We start from the raw sequence: 19,733 nt of genomic DNA, 5'->3' as shown, positions 1-19,733 counted from the left end.
TGTGTCCTTCTGTCTCACTCAACAAGCACTCGGCCGGAGGCCTGCCGCTGTAGCCAGCATCAGCTGCCCTCTCCTCCCCCGCAGCGGTTTCTCACATGAGCCACGGGATGACAGGGGAAGCAGCAAACCACTACAGACAGTAACTAGGTTACAGAAACGATGACTTCCGTTTCTTGATGTTTTCTTTGAATCTAATAACCTGAGAAACCATTTTGCTTATTTATATTATGACCCAAATATGAAAAGCAGAGTTCGTTTTACCCTACAGAAAATATTCTTTCTAGGTGAGCCCCGGGCCCTCCCACAACAGCGGGTTCTTGCTGTTGGTCCACGACATGCACCCAGCAGAGTGGCTCACACACCAGAGGCTTTGTCGCCGCAGACCACACAGTACTCCACCACCTGGGGCCGCTGCACGTCCGCCTTGCCCAGCAATCGCTCCACAGAAGCAGAATCCGTGACGATCTAAGAGATCACGAAGCAGAGTAACGTTTAACTATAAATCCCTAATCTTGAGTTCCTAAGCAGGAGAACTCGGGGCAGAACTGGGGCAGTTCCACCTGATACCCAGATGGCCTGTGTCCCTCATGGACTGCACCTCCCCTGGGACTGGGGGCCCTGTGAGGAACCACACAGAGATGTCCTCAACTGGAAATATTTAAGATCCTTCTGACTGCCTCTCTAGCCCCACTCAACAGCCTGCAAGCATGCAGGGCGCTCTTGTCAGAGAGAGAACCAGCTTTCTTCATTAAATAACTGGGTCCCTCCTGGAGGCGCTGGTGGTAGCAGGACTGAAAGCTGAGGGGACCCTCCAGGTGGAAGAGCAGTGCTCCCCTGGGGGAGTCCTGTAACTAACATCTACACGAGAAAGTGAAAAACAGCTGTTATTAAAAAACGGACTTCACCTTGGACCAGTCATAATATTTAAGGTGATCTATGAACACATACAGAATTAACACCGAATCCCCTCGTGAAACACAAGATCTGAGATGATCGGGATGTGCTGTGAGGAAGGAAGGATGAGCTGCATTAACGACTATGATATACGGTGGCTCAGAAGCACAGTTCTTCTGTGACGGGGGTTGTGGCACAGGGGGTTAAGCCCCCGCGTGTGATGCTGGTTTCAGAGCACCATTGCAGGGAGTTCCACTTATGACCCAGCTCCCCACTGGCGCGCCTCAGAGGCAGTGGAAGATGGCCGGGTTCTTGGGCCCCTCTCACCCCTGTAACACAGAAGACCTGATGACACTCTGAGCTCCGAGCTTCTGCGTGGCCCAGCCCTGGCCAGTGCCTCCATTTGGGGAGTGAACCAGCAGATGGAAGATCTCTTTCTCACTCTTTCACATAAATAAATCTTAAAAAAAAGTACAGTTCTTTTTAAAAATTGTTTACTTACTTCCATCTACTTGAAAGGCAGACTGTGTGTGTACATGAGAGAGACAGAGAGAGAGAGAGTGAGTGAGCAGGAATGAGAAAGAGAGAAAGAAAGAGAAAGAGAGAGAGAGAGAGAGGGAGAGGGGGAGGGGGAGAGAATGAATGAATGAATAATTGAATGAATGAATGAATGAATTTGTGATTCATAAAAACTGGGGCTGGGCCAGGCCAAAGCCCGGAGCTAGGAATTCCATCTGGGTTTTCCATGTGGCTAGCAGGTGCCCCTTGGGTGATCATCCACTGCCTCCCAGGCCCATTAGCAGGAAGCTGGACTGGAAGTAGAACAGCCAGGACTCAAGCTGTACTCCCACTAGGATGTGAGTGTTCCAAGCAGTGGCTTAAATCATGCACCACAGGCCCGTCCTCACAAAGTCCAGCTGTGAAAGGTGATTGCTCGTGTTCTGAACTACCTCAAAAAAAATTTCTTTCCTTCCCCACGTTTTTCCTTAATAGATAATAGCAACATTATCTGCAATATCCAGAAGGTGGAAGTAATCCACATATCCATCAATAAGTGCACAAACTGTAGCTCATACATTCATTAGAAACCTTAAAAAAATAAATAAATCGACACACCCTAAAAACGGGTGAATCTTAAACACATTATTTTAAGTAAACAGTCACCAAACAACAAATACTGCATGACTCCACTTAAATGATGTACTCAGAAGAGTCCAACTATAGAGACAGAAAGTGGAATGGTGGTTACCAGGGGAGGGGAGGGGTGGAAAGCCACTGTTCAGTGAGGACAGTTTGGGCTCAAGAAGGTGAAGAGTCACAATAATGTGGATGCACTGAGCGCCACTAAACGGTGTGCCTAAAAATGATTAGGAAGATAAATGCCAGGTGCACTGTACCATAAATTAAAACGTAATACACATTTAGAAACACACACACAAGGACCCTAGCATGACCCTGACTAGACATGTGTGTCCACTATGGGACAGGGCCTGAGTCTGCTCTCAGCGTGCTGGGTTTCGGAAGTCAGTGCTCCCAATCCCAGATGTTCTGCCAGTGTCAGCTCTCCTGCTCGTCCTGCAGCCAGTCCCCAGCTCCATTCTCCCTTGCTAGGGTAGGGAGAAGCAGGGCAGAGATGGAGACAAGAACGGAGGGGCCCAGAGCCAGCAGTTCACAGCAAGGACTGAAGGAAAGGCGAGGACCAGGTCTGGCGATCTGAACAGAATCAGAGCTAGGAACACACTGGTTCTCACCCGCTGTGGGTAGCCCTGGCTGATACCTTTGGGATACCATGGGCCAATGGCTGCCCCACTGTAGCCATAGCTAAGACCTGTTCTTTAAGGGCTTCAGTGCCAGCTTGCTCACACCACTCTCTAGTTGGCCACTGACTTTTCCTGGCTCAATCTCCATTCCCTCTTAAGTGTTGTAAGTTCACTGTCTTCTGGACCTTGCCACTTTTTGCTGGTATTTTTTTTTTTAAAGCTTTGGACAAGCAGCAACCTGCCATGTTTTCAAGTCTCAGAAAGATGTTCTAGAGATGGAATTGGCCCTTGAAGGCAAAGGCCAGAACAGGTCAGCAAGTTCAGTAGCAGAAGTGCTGAGACACACAGCTGCCCCAGGCCTTACCTGGATCCTGCCAGGGACAAGGTTGTCTGAGGTGGTGAATATGAGCTGCTTGGCGCTGGTTGTCTCTGGAGAAGCCAGGATCACCTTCCCGGTTCCAGCCCCATCTGGACCGGTCAGAATGAACTGCTGTTTGGGGGATCCGGAGGCGTCCACAGCTGTGACTATCTGTATCTTCTGTCCTGTCTGCTGGTCAGTCACAATCTACAAGACACAATATGGAGGCCACTCTCATGGAGCATTTTGGGAGCCAGGGACTCGCAGGTGGTACCCAAAAGTAGTCAATGCCAGATGCTGGTGCCTCAGTCAGTGCTGGTCCAAGATGCAATCTCATCAGTTCACGGTGACATGAGAAAAGTAAAACAAGAGTGAACTTTGCAGAAACAACTTTTCATATGGCCAGTGTTATCCTCTGATTATATCTTTGGGCTGGCATTGTGGCACAGTGGATTAAACTGCAGCCTGTGATGCTGGCATCCCATCTGGGCACCTATTCATGTCCTGGCTGTTCCACTTCTGCTCCAGCTCCCCGCTAATGATCTGGGAAGGCAGCAGAAGATGGCCCAAGTGCTTGGGTCCCTGCCAACCATGTGGGAGACCAGGATGAAGTTCCAGGCTCCTGCTTTCGGCCTGGCCCAGCCCTGGCCATTGTGGCCATTTGGGGAGTGAACCAGCGGATGGAAGATTCTGTCTTTCCCTCTCTATCTCTGTAAATAAACAAGTAACACAAATCTTTCAAATAAATAAATCTGTATATATATTAAAATACCTAACCCTTTTGAAATGCTACTGATCTATAAAATCTAAAAATGTGGAAATGATCACTTTCAAGAAGGGCTGTTTCTGAGGTGAAAAACCTTGCCTCAGGGCTGACAGAATATGGGGAGCCCCCTGCAGACACACGCTGAACTCACCATCCACTGACCGCCTACCTAATCCACTCCACTCCCTGACCCAAGGTCTTTAAGGACAGAGGCCACATTTGTGTCACTGCTACATCCCCAGGGCCAGTACAGGGCCTAGCACATGGAGAGAAGACCACAAAGGCTGTGGGATGACTGCAGGCAGCAGGCACGGATTCTGGAGAAGTCCCGCCCTGACTCCTCTGGGGGCTCCCACCTTTCTGGAGCCACCGCTGCCAGAGCTCACCGGCGCCCTCTGTCTCTGCCTAACTGCATCAGTAACTATAAAAGAGACCGATCTCTCTTGCTGGTGCCCGTGGAAGCTCTCGGAGGCTGTTCTAGTCCCCACCCTGTCTCTCTCCCAGTCTCCCAGCAGCCCTTGCAGCACTCTCTGCCTCCCTTGCAGCAAGCAGGACTCTTGGGACTGGCAGTGCTGGGACTGGGTGGGCAGAGATGGGCTGAGCTTCTGCCTGAACTTGGTCCCCTAGTGCCTGTACAGGCAGGCAAAGTACTGGCACCACGTTTCGACAGACTTTGTGAAAGGGGACTCTAAGGTCCGAACAACAATCACATGGTCTAACACATTAGCTTTGTTAACTTCCCAATACTGAAAGTCACGTAAGGTTGGCTGATTCAAAATAAAATGGCAATGGTGTGTGTTTTGTACAGCAGACGAGGTGCCACTTGGATGCCTCCATCCCACACTGCAGTGCTGGCTCCACTTCCAGTCCAGCTTCCTGGTAATGTAGCCTTTAGCAAGCAGCAGCTCCGGCGCCAGTGCTGGGGCCTCTGCCAGCCTTAGAGATCTGGATTGAGCTGCAGGCTCCTGATTTCAGCCTGGCTCAGCCTCAGCTGTTGAAGGCATCCGGGGAGTGAACCAGTGGATTGAACACTCTCTGTCTCTCCTTCTGTGTCACTCTGCCTTTCAGTTAAATAAATCTCAGAATCAAAAACATTTGAAAAATTTTAATTTCATTTTATTTGAAGATAGAGAGGGATTTTCCTTCTTCTGGTTCATTCCTCAAATGCCTGTAACAGAGCCACAGCTGGGCCAGGCCAGAGTCAGGAGCTGAAAACTTTATGTAGCTCTCACATGTGGCCACCATCATCTACTGGCTCCCAGAATGCATTTGTAGGAAGGAAGATCCGATAATGAGATGCAGGTGTCCCAAGTAGTGATTTAACTGCTGTGCCAAGCATCTACCTAAAGTAGCTTCATATTACATGAAGTTCAATGAAAAAAATGTTTTTGGGATAGGGAATAGTATTGTGGTATGTCGCTCCCCCACTCGCGGAGGAGCGGCACCGGACCCTGCGCTGTTCTCTTTCCCCGGCCCTTCCCAGATTTGCTGCCGCTCCCCCGCCTCCGCTTTCACGGAGCAGCACTGCGAGCTCTCCGACCGACTCTCTCAGGGGGCCGCCGTGCATGTTGTCCCTCTCCCTCTTTTAAGGGGTTGGGTAAGGAATCAGCTAATTGACGAAGCAGCTGTGTAAGATTTGTTTACTCTCTCTCAGCGCCATATGATGGGAGATCAGATGCATAGAGTGAGTCTTAATAGTCTCTGGTCTAGTCTGGTCTCGGTAGTCTCAGTACTTATTTCGCCATGTTGCGGGAGACAGGCCCTGCTCCCCACAGTGGCCCAGCTTTCCTTAGTGGAGTGCTGGTCTGAGTTCCAGCTGCTCCGTTTCTGATCCAGCTTCCCGTTAGCAACCTGGGAAGGCCTAAGATGCCCCTGCAATCCCTGTGAGACCAGGATGGAGTTCTCGGCTCCTCTGTCAGCCTGGCCCAGACCTGGCTTTGCAGTCATTTGGGGGAGTGAACCAGAGGATGACAGATCTCTGTCACTTTGCATTTAAAATGCATACATGCATTTAAATAATAATAATTTAAAAACCCAGTAACAAAAAAGTGAAGGAAAAGAAAAACCTTCTCAGACAAACACTAAAGGAATTAATCACCGACACACTTATCGATTACTGGGAGAGAAGCCTTCGGGTAGAAGGAAAAACATTGTGTTAGAAGCCTGGATCTACATAAATAACTGAGGGAAAATGAATGCTTTTCTTATTCTCAACTGATCTAAACATAACTGTTCAAATGAATAATAGTGAGGCTGGCACTGTGGTGCAGTGGGCAGTACTGGCATTCCATATGAGAGCCGGTTCAGTGATTACAGCAAATGGGTAAGCGAAAGGAATGACAGCAAAGTCACAAAGGGGGAGGAGGGACCCGGACAACTCTGTTGCAAGCAACCTGCACTACACATGAAACCTCACGGTGCCTTTGGTTACACTGGCTCTGACACACGAGCTCTAGGACAACAATTAAAAACAGGTTAAGGGGCTGGCGCTGTGGCGCACTAGGTTGATCCTCTGCCTGCAGCGCCGGCATCCCATATAAGCTCTGGGTTCTAGTCCCGGTTGCTCCTCTTCCAGTCCAGCTCTCTGCTGTGAACTACGAAGGCAGTGGAGGACGGCCCAGGTGCTTGGGCCCCTGCACCCACATGGGAGACCAGGAGGAAGCACCTGCCTCCTGGCTTCAGATTGGCGCAGCACCGGTTGTAACGGCCATTTGGGGAGTGAACCAAAGGAAGGAAGACCTTTCTCTCTGTCTCTCTCTTTCACAGTCTGTAACTCTGTCAAATAAATAAATAAATAATCTTAAAAAAAAAAAAAACCAGGTTAAAAAAGAATTGCATGGATATGCTAACAGCAGTGATAGGGAAGAGGGGCCAGTGTTGTGGCACAGTGGATTAAGCCGCTGCCTGCCGTGCCAGCATCCCTTATTGGCGCCAGTTTTGTCTAGTTGGTCTATTTCTGATCCAGCTCCCTGCTAATGTGCCTGGGAAAGCATAAAATGGCCCAAGTCCTTGGGTCCCTTGCACCCATGTGGGAGACCTGGAAGAAGCTCCTGGCTCCTGGCTTTGGCCTGGCCTAGTCCTGGCTGTTGTGGCCATCTGGGGAGTGAATCAGAGGAAGGAAGATCTCTCTTTCTTTCTCTCTCTCCTTATCTCCCCAACCCTCCTAGAACTCTGCCTTTCAAAAAAATAAAAATAAATCTTAAAAAAAAGGGGAAAAAAAGAAGCTTCCTACACTGAATAGAAAAGTTATACAGATGGGTGATATTAATCCAAATATATTAATTATCACATACTTTAAATGTGAATGGTTTACACACACTACTGGGAGAAGAGCTGGGAAAACAAACCCAAGACCTATCTTTACATTGTCTATGGGAAGTTCATTTTACATATAAAGACACAGATTAAAAGGATGGAGAAAGACATATCATGCTAACATTTGTCAAATAAAGCTAAAATAACTACATTCATTTCAGATTATAAGCAGACTTCAGAACACAGAAAATATCAGGCATATAGAGAGGCGTTATATCGTTAGAAAAAAGTCAGTTTTCCCAAAGAACATAACAATCCTGCAAGTGTATGCGCCTAAGAACAAGTATCAAGGTAAGTCAGGAAGACCCAATAAAACTTCAGGAGAAACTCAGCAATCAGCAGCTTTAGTTGAGGGGTCCGTGTTTCCCTGTGGGTGACGGACATATCAAGCTGGCAGCAAAGTCAGGAAGGCTGACCGGAACAGTCCTATCAATCAACTTGATCCAACTAACATTTATAAAAGAATCCATCTACCGGGGCTAGCACTGTGGTGTAGCGGGTAAAGCTGCTGCCTGCAGTGCCAGAATCCCACATGGGCGCCGGTTTGAGTCCTGGCGCTCCACTTCCTATCCAGCTCTCTGCTATGTCTTGGGAAAGCAGTAGAAGATGGCCCAAGTCCTTGGGCCCTTGTACCCGCATGGGAGACCCAGAAAAAGCTCCTGGCTCCTGATCGGCACAGCTCTGGTCATTGTGGCCATCTGGGCAGTGAAGCAGCGGATGGAAGATCTCTCTCTCTGCCTCTCCTCTTTCTGTGTGATTCTGAATTTCAAGTAAATAAATAAATCTTAAAAAAAAAAAAAAAAAAAGAATCCATCTAACAACAGAATATACTGCTTTAGAAACCTGCCTGGACCAGCCACCAACACAGACCATATTATGGGCCATAAAACAGATCTGACCAAATGTTGTAAAGTAGAAATCAAGAACACACAGTATGTTTTAGACCTCAATGGAATTAAAGAGGAATTTAATAATAGATAACTAAGGATAGCTAGAAAATCCTCAAATATCTGGAAATTAAACAATATACTTTGGAATAAAACATGATTTAATGAGACTTAAAAAAATTCCAAACTAAAGTCCAGGCCACAGAGGTGCATTTGGGAGTCACTTTAAATGTCATAATGACATTTACAGCCCTGGGCTCAACTGGACAGACCCTGAGGAACTCCAGCCCTTCCGAGTTAGCAAAGGACTACAGTGATACTCCCCAGGTGAGCCAATCATTATTCCCTATTTTATAAGCAGTGTCTCTAAGTTCAAACGTTAACATGGTCTCTCTCTCCTATGAAACAGACGCACAGCCAGCTGACTGATAAAGAGCATTTCAAAGCAGTTGTTCTAAAAAGGCTGGCAGGCTCTCTAGTTACCTTTACCCCTGGGTCAAAGAGTGTATTTAAATATAGCAAGAATTTTAAAAAATTCGTTTCAAAAAGCCTCTTAGTTGAAAATTAAATGAGGTAAGGATACTGGGAAGGGTAGGGAAAAGGGAACATTCATTTATATTTGCATAAAATTTTAATATTGACCTGGATACTCAATACCAGAATCATTAATTATAGATATTTATATATGGGTAGATATTATAAATGCCAAATTCATAGAAAAGCAAATATACCACTTCACCTACAAACTGACAAAGATTCAAACAACAGCATAATATGCAGTTGAGTACGTGGCTGGGAACATAAATTTCCATAACCTCTCTGAAGTACAGCGTGGCAAAATGGCTTATCAAATAGTTTCTCAAGAGAAAGAGGAAGTTCTACTTTGTGCTGCAGGGAACCATCTCCGTAAGACACTGTCACAAAAAAAGAGCAAGGGGCCAAACAGCAGGCACAGAGGGCCCACAACACTCGTGTGAAGCTCGGGCGCAGATGTCTGCACTGTGCTTGTGGACTTACATGCAATGTGGTGACAGTGGCCAGCTCCTGGGAGGGACTGCAGTGCCTGTCCAGAGAGGAGGAGACTTTTTCTCACCCTGCACCCTGTGTGCTGGGAGTGCTCCAGCACACATGCACTACCTCTACAACACACTCAGAGAAGCCACTATTCCTCTGAGTACAGGGAGGCGGGACTGGAACACTGGAGTGAGAAAGCAAACAGCAGACGGGTGTGGACGGGAAAAGGGCACAGGACAAGCAGCTCAAGAAAGACGTGCCAGGCAAAGAGGAGGGAGAGAGGCTCCAAGAGTTCAAGAGGCCTTCCGCTGGGAATCGTAATGAAGATTTCAAACTTAAAAACCATGTAAACTACACGAGTTCTTTCTAGTAACATCTTTATGTGAAACCTCAATATATAAAAAACTACTTTATTATATATAAATGTATCTTATAAGCTCAGATTTAAACATTTACTATAAAGTGAGACCCTGAGTATGATGATGCTCTCCTGAAAACTAAACTTGAAATGGGAGAGTATGGAGGACTATCTCAGGAAACCTCCACAAAGACGCCAAGACTAACTACACCCAGGTCTACCTCAAGCACAGCAAATACAGCAGTCCAAGTGAGCACACTCATAAACTCTAGCATGTAAAACTTAACAAATGAGAGGCTTTTTCAAAGTTAGACTAAAGTGTCAGCATCCCATATAGGCACCAGTTCGAGTCCCAGCTGCTCTGTTTCCCATCCAGCTCTCTGCTATGGCCTTGGGAAAGCAGTAGAAGATGACCCACATGCTTGGGCCCCTGCACCTGTGTGGGAGACCTGGAGGAGCTCCTGGCTCCTGGCTTCAGATAGGCGCAGCTCCAGCTGTTGCAGCTAATTGGGGAGTGAACCAACAGATGGAAGACCTCGCTCTCTGCCTCTCTCTTTTTCTCTGTGTAACTCTTTCAAATAAATAAATAAATCTTAAAAAAAAAAAAAAGAGTGAAACATAAAACTTGAACCTAGTGTTTCCTGTCTGCCTCATCTCCCATAGTTCCTGCCTCACCTCCTTTGAACTCCAGAAAATAACAGCTCGGAAACCTGGCACAAGGCTACCTTCCCTACTCTGGAGACGGTCACTCTTCCAATCCACAGTCATTGCAGCCGTTAGGATGGTAGGAGACCAATGGACACAGGGTCTGCTTCAGATCCTCCCCCACCGGCCTGCAGAACCTGTTATGGTGGTCTTGGCTTCACTGGCACCTTAATTCTCATTATTATTATTATCGTGATTTAAAACAGTACGTAAATTCTGGAATGGAAAACAGTGCTATGAAGGGCTTTACTGGAACAACTGAAGAAATCTTAGGTTACAGACCACGGACTAAAAAGCGGCTTATTCAACATCTCCTGACTCTGGTAACCGTGTGAGAGAAAGCTCTTCTTCTCAGGAAACGCATGCACGTCCAGTGCACAGCGGTAATGGTTCCAATCTGCCCTCACACAACTCAGAGAAAAATAACATCCAAGCATTCAGAATGTGACAGCAAGCAACTGCTGCCTCTGCACAATGGCTACAAGGGATTTCCATGCACTATTTTCTCTAAGTGTGAAACTATGTAAGAAGAAAACGTTAACAAACCATTAACACAGTTGCTAACAATTATTGAGGTTCGCTTCCTATAGGCTTACAGTATTATCTAATTTAATTCTTTTATAGTCCTACAAAATAGGTGCTATTATTGCCACCAAATTACAACTACAGAAATTAGGTAAACTTTCCATGGGTCACGTATCTGAGTAGAGACAAGATGTGATCTTAGGTCTGTTCCACTCAGAACCAATGCTCCTGAATACTGCCCAGCCTGTCATCCTTTCGAAAATAATCCTCCCTTTTCAGCTTTATTGGAGAAACCACTACTTGGGGCCCAACCACTGTTATTCACTAAAACAGCAGAGAACTTATTCTTCTCCCAGGCCTATTACTGACTCAAAGAAAATCCATCTCTGTCTGTGTCTCAGTCTTTCAACCAAACAAATAAAAAAAAAAATTAAACAGTTCACAGGGTTGGGGGGAACAGGCATGGTACAGTGAGTTAAGCCACCATCTGAACACCTGCATCCCATACTGGAATGCTGGTTCAAGTGCCAGCCACTCTGCTTCTGATCCAGCTGCCTGATGTATGAATTTCAAAATCTTGAAATTCCTTTTCTACAAACTCTAAAAAAAATTTATGTGAGAGACAGCAACAGACAGACAAAAATGGAGTGAGAGGCCCCAGCTAACGCCAGTAACTCAACCCACATCTTCCCAGGGACCACTGCATCCCAGGGTATGCACTAGCAAGAAGCTGGAATCAGAAGCTTGAACCGAGAGATGGACTCAGGAACTCAGTGTAGACCCAGGCATCCTGACCGAAGTCTTCACTGCTCAAATGCTGCCTTTCCACGAACTTTTTGAAGAAACCTCTTTTGTATTAACTAGCACACAGAGCACACTATTATGTGCCAGGGGATATCGTCAGCCTTTTAAAAGCCGTATCTCTTTGATTTCTCAAAAAGCCTATGAGATAAGTGCTATTGTACAGGGATTCGTGAACAGAGATGAGACACGATGGCCAGGAACAGTCTTAATTTATCACGCTGGCACAATAATCCATATAAGCACATAATAACCAGGGTTGATGCACGCACCGGCAAGCAGATAATGGCCGCATTCCATTTTCAGGGTAAGTTTCTTTCTGTCTGACCTTGGGAGGTCTCCACCACACTACTGTTACTGACATTTTCTAATGAAAACACTTAAGCATTGATAAGGTAATTGCACAGGGTCAAAAAGCTATTCAGTGGAGCACTGGATGTGACTTCCAGTCGGAGCCCTTGCTCTGAACCACGCGACGATACTGCCTCTCATATTGGAAGCAAGTAAGTAGTAAGATGGCACTGCATCTCCATAGGTTGAAACAACAGTTCAGAAGTGTGCTTTAAAAGTTAAGTGAAAGTAAACTTAGAAAAGCTTTTTAAAGAAACGAGGTTGCGCTGCATCTGACGCCACGAGGCTCAGCTCCTCAGTGACCCTTTGGCAGGTTTGGTTCTGGGAGGAAACTGGAGAAGGCAGGGCTGCCTCTGGCCGCTGGCTGCAACCAGGGGCTGGGTGCAGGTACCTGAATGCGCTGAGGAGAGGCTACCGTGGAGTCGGTGGAGATGATCTGGATGCGCGGGGAGGGGCTGGTCATCCCTGGAGATTCCGGCCGAGAGGTCTGTGATCGTGGTACCTGCAGGCAAGAAGTGGGATGGGTGACAAGGGCGTTCACAAAAATGCCCAGTGCTGGCCGGAGGGCCATGCCTCTTGGTTTCAGGGTGGCCCTGAATGATAAACCTGTGCAGTACGGACCCCGATGACAAAGGGATCAGTGAGATACTGCTTCAGGATGCTCCCCCCAAATACAATCTTGAAATACTTGTTTATGACGTCAAAATTCAAGGTAAAAAAAAATCAAAGGAATTTTCAGTTATGATCTCCACAACCTCAGTAGTGTGACACAGTTCAGACATTTACTTTAAAAATTCAATGAATGTAAACTTGAGGGAAAATGTTATGGTGGAAAAGAGGTTGTGCTTTACTCGATGCCCAAGAAGAATAAAGTTAAAAGGTCCCAAAGTAACTTTCTACAGATGATGTTTTGAGTATTTTCCACTGCTTCCAAAGCCAGCTGTGAACAGTGCCAGTGAAAAGCTCTCAAAACATGGCAGGAGATGACAAACAAAACCAACACTGCATGAAAACGTCAGGGATCCGAACTTCTGAAAAGGTCTTGGTAACTTCCCAGCCTCAATGTGATGGGGTTGCCAAGAGCCCATCACTATTACTAGAATTAGGTCAGCATCCACTAAAGGCAAGGTTTAGGTGCTGAGTGGTCATGTGAGTACCTGAAGTGGGTGTCATTTATTTTTCCTCCATTAAAAGTATTTCAGGAGGCTGGCATTGTGGTGTAGATGGAAAAGCCATAGCCTGAGTCTTCAGCATCCCACTTGGGCAGCTGTTCATATCCTGGTTGCTCCACTTCTGATCCAACTCCCTGCTAATGGACTGGGAAAAACATTAAAAGATGGCCCAAAATGTTTGGGCCCCTGACATCCACATGAGAGACCTGGATGAAGCTCCTGCCTTTGGCTTGGCCCATTGCTGGCCATTGCAGCCATCTGGGGAGTGAGCTGGTAGATAGAAGATCTCTCTTTCTCTCTCCCTCTGCAATTCTTTCAAAATACACTTTAAAAAAAAAAAAAGCATTTTATAAACTATTCTAAAAAATAAAAGGGACAAACACCTCCTAAGTTACTCTATGAGGCCAATAATTCCTGATACCAAAACCAGATGAAGACATCAAAAGAAAACTACAGACCAATATCCCTTATGGATATAAATGCAATATATCCTCAGTAAAACAACAGTATACTGAGTCCATCAGTACATAAAGTACTGAAACCATGACTACATGGGGTTTATCCCAGGAATGCAAGGTTGGTTCAACACAGGGAAATCAAGCTGTTTAACACTTCATATAAAAAAAGAACAAAACAAAATTCAAATGATCAGCACTGAGAACTCACAGTCTGTGGAATCAAACAGACATGGGGCCGGCGCCCTGGCTCACTAGGCTAATCCTCCGCCTTGCGGCGCCGGCACACTGGGTTCTAGTCCCGGTTGGGGCGCCGGATTCTGTCCTGGTTGCCCCTCTTCCAGGCCAGCTCTCTGCTGTGGCCCAGGAGTGCAGTGGAGGATGGCCCAAGTGCTTGGGCCCTGCACCCCATGGGAGACCAGAAGTACCTGGCTCCTGCCATCGGATCAGCGCGGTGCGCTGGCCACGGCGGCCATTGGAGGGTGAACCAACGGCAAAGGAAGACCTTTCTCTTTGTCTCTCTCTCTCACTATCCACTCTGCCTGTCAAAAAACAAACAAACAAACAAACAAAAAAAACAAACAAAACCAGACATGGGTTCTGAAACAGGTAGTGCCACCCTGAACCAATCACTTTAACCCTCTACACTTCCATTTTCTCCAATTCAAAATGGAAACGCTGTTACTACTTCATGGGATTGAAGTGAGGGTCACTGAATAATCTAAGCATTAATTCCATTCAGCAGAAGGCAGCTATTACAACCATCACAAATTTTCTGAAAACTGTTCTAAAGCCTGAATTACAAAGTGTATATCTTTGCTACACATGACAAACTGTACTAGTGAGTTTTTTGAGCAGAAAATTCTCTTTATTGTAAAATATGTTAAGTTCAACCTCATGTTATACAATAAATGTAAAAGTACAGGTATAGACCCTAAGTGCTGTGGAATAGCGGGTTAAGCTGCCATGTGCAATGCCAATATTCCATATGGGTGCTTGTCCAAGTCCCAGCTTCCTCACTTCCTATCCAGCTCCTGCTAATGTGCCTGGGAAAGCAGTGGAAGATGGTCCAAATACTTGGGCCCTTGCACCCATGTGGGAGACCATGATGAAGCTCATGGCTCCTGGCTTTGGTATGGCCCAGTCCTGGCCACTGCAGCCATTTAGGGAGTGAATCAGCAGATGGAAGATTTCTCTTTGCTTCTGCCTATCCTTCTCTGTAAATTTGCCTTTCAAATAAATGAATAAATCTTAAAAAAAAAAAAACAGGTGTAAATCTTCGTGATACCTGGATTAGCAATGGTTTAACACTTACAGCACAAGCAAAAAACAACAGGTAAAATGCACGTAAGCAAAATTAAAAACTGATACGCAGCTTGAATCCAGAATATATAAAGAATTCTTATAATGCAAATCAAATCAATAATAAGATACTACTCACTCCCACTAGGATGGCTACAATAAAAAAGCCAGATAATAACAACCGCTGGCCAGAAAATAGAGAAGCTGACATCTTTAGTACTGAGAATGTAAAACGGGGTAGTCATTTGAAGACCAGTCTGGCAGTTTCTCCCAAGTTTAAAAATAGTGTTACCGGCCGGCGCCGTAGCTCACTAGGCTAATCCTCTGCCTTGCGGCGCCGGCACACCGGGTTCTAGTCCTGGTAGGGACGCTGGATTCTGTCCCGGTTGCCCCTCTTCCAGGCCAGCTCTCTGCTGTGGCCCGGGAGTGCAGTGGAAGATGGCCCAAGTGCTCAGGCCCTGCACCCGCATGGGAGACCAGGAGGAAGCTCCTGGCTCCTGGCTTCGGATCAGCGTGGTGCACCGGCCACAGTGGCCATTGGAGGGTGAACCAACGGAAAAGGAAGACCTTTGTCTCTCTCTCTCTCACTGTCCACTCTGCCTGTCAAAAAAAAAAAAAAAAAAAAAAGTGTTACCAGGGTTGGCGCTGTGGCGCAGCGGGTTAATGTCCTGGCCCAAAGCCCCAGCATCCCACATGGGCACCGGTTCTAGTCCCGGCTGCTCCTCTTCCAATCCAGCTCTCTGCTGTGTCCTGGGATAGCAGCTGAAGATGGCCCAAGAGCTTGGGTCCTTGCACCCGTGTGGGAGACCCGGAGAAGCTCCTGGCTGCTGACTTGGTTCGGCGCAGCTCTGGCTGTAGTGGCCAATTGGGGAGTGAACCAGCAGATGGAAGATCTCTCTCTCTGCCTCTCTTCTCTGTGTAACTCTTTCAAATAAATAAATCTTTAAAAAAAATTGTGTTACCAGGGCAAACAATTCTGCACTTAGATGCACATATAAAAGAAACAAAAACCTAGGTCCGGAAAACTGTCAAACAATGTTCACAGCAGCATCAGTCCAACAGTTTAAAAGAGAAAGCAACCCAGGAGCTCTGAAATGAACAGATAAACCAACTGTGTACACAAGCACACCCACCTAGGCTCACAGTGGATGAGCCTTGAAGACACCATGATGAGTAAAAGCAGCCAGCTGCAAAAGAGCACATGAAATGTCTACTTAGAGAACCAAGGAAGACTAAAAACAAATCAGTACATGCTTAGGATTAGGGGGCGGGGGAATACTAGCTAAGGGATGTGGAGGGTCTCTTTGTGGGGTAATGAAAGTGTTTTGGAATTAGAAAGAGGTGATGGTTACCCAACTTTGTGAATATACTAAATGCCACAGAATTGTAAACTTTGAATAGGCAAATTGTATGTGAGCTATATCTTAATAAAGCTGTTAAAATAAAAGAATGAATGAACAAAAATATTCAACCCATGGTATAAGGGATTGCAATAGAGGTCAGTGTTGAGCAGGGAGTGAGTAGTGTTTAGGAGGGGGCGTTGGAAAGCTGCCAGTAGAAAATTTTATCCTTTTAAAAATTTATTTGAAAGGCAGAGTGAGAGCTAGAGTGAGAGTGAGAGCAAGAGCAAGTTCTGTTTTTCCATTCATTGGTTCACTCCCCAACAGCTCACAACAGCTAGGGCTAGGCAAGGGAGAAACCAGGACTAGGAACTCCATGTGGGTCTCCCACATAGGTGCTGGGGACCCAAGTACTTGAGTCATCACTTGCTGCCTCGCAGGGTGTGCGTTAACAGCAAGTATTTTGTTTGAAAATCATCCAGCACAGTGGTAAAAGGTCAGTTTGGTAACAAGACACACAAATATCAGAAGCGGCACCTTTCTTTTTTTTTTTTTTTTTTTTTTTTTGACAGGCAGAGTGGACAGTGAGAGAGAGACAGAGAGAAAGGTCTTCCTTTTTGCTGTTGGTTTACTCTCCAATGGCCGCTGCGGCTGGTGCGCTGCGGCCGGCGCACCGTGCTAATCTGATGGCAGGAGCCAGGTACTTCTCCTGGTCTCCCATGGGGTGCAGGGCCCAAGCACTTGGGCCATCCTCCACTGCACTCCTGGGCCACAGCAGAGAGCTGGCTTGGAAGAGGGGCAACCGGGACAGAATCCGGCGCCCCAACCGGGACTAGAACCCGGTGTGCCGGCGCCGCAAGGCGGAGGATTAGCCTAGTGAGCCGCGGCGCCGGCCAGAAGCTGCACCTTTCTATCTTCCCTGCGTCTCAGGGCTCGATGTCAGTCTTAGCCAGAGTCCACTTACTACCCCTTGGCCCTGCTCACTTAGTTTATGCTTTAGTATAAACGCCTGGCAGCACTAAGGTGTACGTCACACCCTCGCTAAGACACCTGCACCTTTACAAGAAAACTGCTTGTCCAAAGAACTACTGAACTGCTCATCCAAAGAACTCAATTAAAACCACGGGTGTGACAGGATGTTTGGGTATGGTTTCCAACAGACACTTTAAGGATAAAATCACTGTTCATTTTACTTTTTTTTCTTTCTTCTTCTTTTAAAGGTTTATTTATTTTATTGAAAGGCAGAGTTAGAGAGAAATAGAGATGTTTAACTCACTGGTTCACTTCCCAAATGGCTGCAACAGCCAGGGCTGGGCCAGGCCGAAGCCAGGAGCCGGGAACTCCATCTGGGTTTCCCACGTAGGGGACAGGGCCCAGGCACTTGGGTCATCCTCTGCTCCCTTCCCTGACACTTTGGCAGGGAGCTGGATCGGAAGTGGATCAACTGGGACCTGAACAGGCACTCATATGGGATGCAGGCATTGCAGGCAGAGCTTAGCTCACTGGGCCACATCGCCAGCCCCTTCACAACGTTTCTGAAACTACCCACGCTTGCCCAATACAGAAATGTTTAGCACCTACAGAGTCTGAGTGGAAGCCTTGCTCTTCTGGCCAGCCTTTCCTGGTCCCTCAGGGTGGCAGGAACGCCCTCCTCTGGGTTCCCACAGTCCTGCATCTCGGCACTCCCCACAGGGCACTGAAATCTCTACAGCAATCTCCGGGGGCAGGAGGGAATATTTCCTCCTGCTCTTATCCCCAAAGCCAGGCCCACAGTGAATGCTTCGTGAAAGAACACTTACTACCTCAATGAATGAATATGAATCCTGCAGCTCTGCCTAGATCTTTCGTTTTACTCTGCTCTTGTGCCTATCCGCTAACTAGATAGCCTGCAGGTACAGTATGTCACCACTTAGCAGTTTCATCTTCGAGCCAAGGAGGACTGGCTGCACTAATACAGGTGGGTTAATTAACCTAATGGTTCATACATTTTCACCCTGAACGGGAACCTTTTTATTTCATCACAGCGCTGTTGGACAACTCCCATGTAGGAATTCACCAAGACACAATTAAGGCACAACAGAGGAATAAAATGTATTTGCAAAGTGAAAGAACATTCAAAAGTGAACTATGCCTGGCAAGCTTTGCAGCAGCCCCTCATCGTCCTGAGAGATAGAAAATGGAATATTCATAGGAGGTGGTGCAGTGGGCAGAATTCCCAGGGAAAGAGAGAGATTTAAAGGAAACTAGTAACTGCCCATTTTTTGGCGTTAAGTCTCATGACATCAGATTCATGACTGGGAATGGGATGTTGGTCATGGTAATTTTGTTATAATGTTATTACAAGGAACTACAGGTTATCACCAGCTGCATGGCAGCCATGCTGGTAATTTCTAGTTGGCATAGGTACTGGGCACAATTTTGCAGCAATAGTGGTTTCAGGTATCTAGTCACACAGTAGGAGCTTTGGATGCAACGCTGGAGAAGGGTGTGATGACATATTCCTCTCTAGTATCTCCTCTGATTCCCCAACTGTCTCACTGGTATCACCTACGTATCGCTGTCTCGGCACCTTTTGTTCTACTTTGTTTTTTAAAGAGTTATTTGTATTTGAAAGGCAGAGTTACAGAGAAAGAGAGAGATCTTCCATCTGCTGGTTCACTCCCCAAATGGCCATAACAGATGGGGATGAACCAGGTCAAAGCGAGGAGCTTCATCCAATTCTCCCACATGGGTGCTGGGGCCAAGGACTTTGGCTGTCTTCTACTGCAATTCCCAGGGACATCAGCAGGGAGCTGGATAGGCAGTGGAACAGCCGGGACCTGACCTGGTACCCATATGGGATGCTGGCAGTGCAGGCAGCGGCTTAACCCATTATACTACAGTGCCTTCCCGCCTTCTCATTTTTTAAAGGAAATAACTGTCAGGAAAGACACCTGTGGTTAACATACAGTCATTTGCTGAAAGATGCACATGCACGTTGAAGACGATGTTCACAACTTTGAGTTACTCAGCAAATAGTAAGTGTGTCTTATCTATAATTTACTCTGGGTTTGGGCTGCAACATTCCCATGTATTGATAGGGTAACAGGTTCATACTCTCGAAAAGCAGATCACATAAACCTTGTATGTTACAAACCTCAACCAGAAATAGTCCAGGTGAAATAACCAACAATGTAAATGTCAACACTCCAGCCTGAACGGAAATGTACTATATCCTCCTTTTATCATGTATTTCAAAAGACCATCAAATAGTGTGGTGAAGGTTCAATGGGCAAAATATTAGCCCCTCTCTGTGTGACAGCTCGCGTCATGGGACACTCTACAGGAGGCTGCTAGTCTTTAAAGTTCACTGTCATGTCACACAATGTGTGGGGACCTGGCAACCCCAGTGTGCCATGTTGCTACAGAATCACTTCTCTTGATGACCGTGATGACCGGTAAGAGCAACTCTTCTTTATGCAAACTTTATGAAGGAATGAAACCTGAACATTATAAATCAGCAGCATTTATATCAGAATTAAACAAACAGTTTTTGAATTTTCCAGTTGATACTACAGGTTTAAAAAAATTACAACTACTGCCTTAAATTTCTTGGCATAACAAAGATCCAAAGTCAACAATGACTACCCAATAATTATGTACAACAATGAAATACTTAGAGAGTAATCTGGTCCATAGGCAGATTAATCTCCCGGAAAAGTGAAGAAACTAACTGCTTTTTCCCACCTGA

The 19,733-nt window shown here is 46.4% G+C and overlaps 1 protein-coding gene across 24 annotated transcripts in view; it reads right to left on the bottom strand.

The window, feature by feature from the left end:
* NR2C2 (nuclear receptor subfamily 2 group C member 2) overlaps positions 1–19,733 on the bottom strand; it is an 82,113-nt gene that overhangs the window by 23,975 nt on the left and 38,405 nt on the right. For 10 of the 24 annotated variants that reach the window (XM_051852566.3, XM_070051050.2, XM_051852567.3 and 7 more), the window contains 3 exons: positions 12,126–12,236; positions 3,019–3,219; positions 363–465 (listed from right to left, as the gene is read on the bottom strand). In XM_051852566.3, the coding sequence (XP_051708526.1) occupies positions 363–465; positions 3,019–3,219; positions 12,126–12,197 (376 nt within the window). In that variant the 5' untranslated portion in view covers positions 12,198–12,236. Of the gene's footprint in view, positions 1–362; positions 466–3,018; positions 3,220–12,125; positions 12,237–12,891; positions 15,721–15,796; positions 15,851–19,733 lie in introns of those variants that run through there. The other 14 variants (XM_089306600.1, XM_070051047.2, XM_070051049.2 and 11 more) reach the window with 7 other exon arrangements.

The sequence above is a fragment of the Oryctolagus cuniculus genome, chromosome 10 (genome assembly GCF_051225735.1).
Source record: "Oryctolagus cuniculus isolate XC-2025 breed Fujian yellow rabbit chromosome 10, ASM5122573v1, whole genome shotgun sequence".
Classification (NCBI taxonomy): Eukaryota; Metazoa; Chordata; class Mammalia; order Lagomorpha; family Leporidae; genus Oryctolagus; species Oryctolagus cuniculus.
The sequence above is the reverse complement of the archived record's forward strand: the minus strand, read 5'-3'. Positions and strand labels throughout refer to the sequence as shown.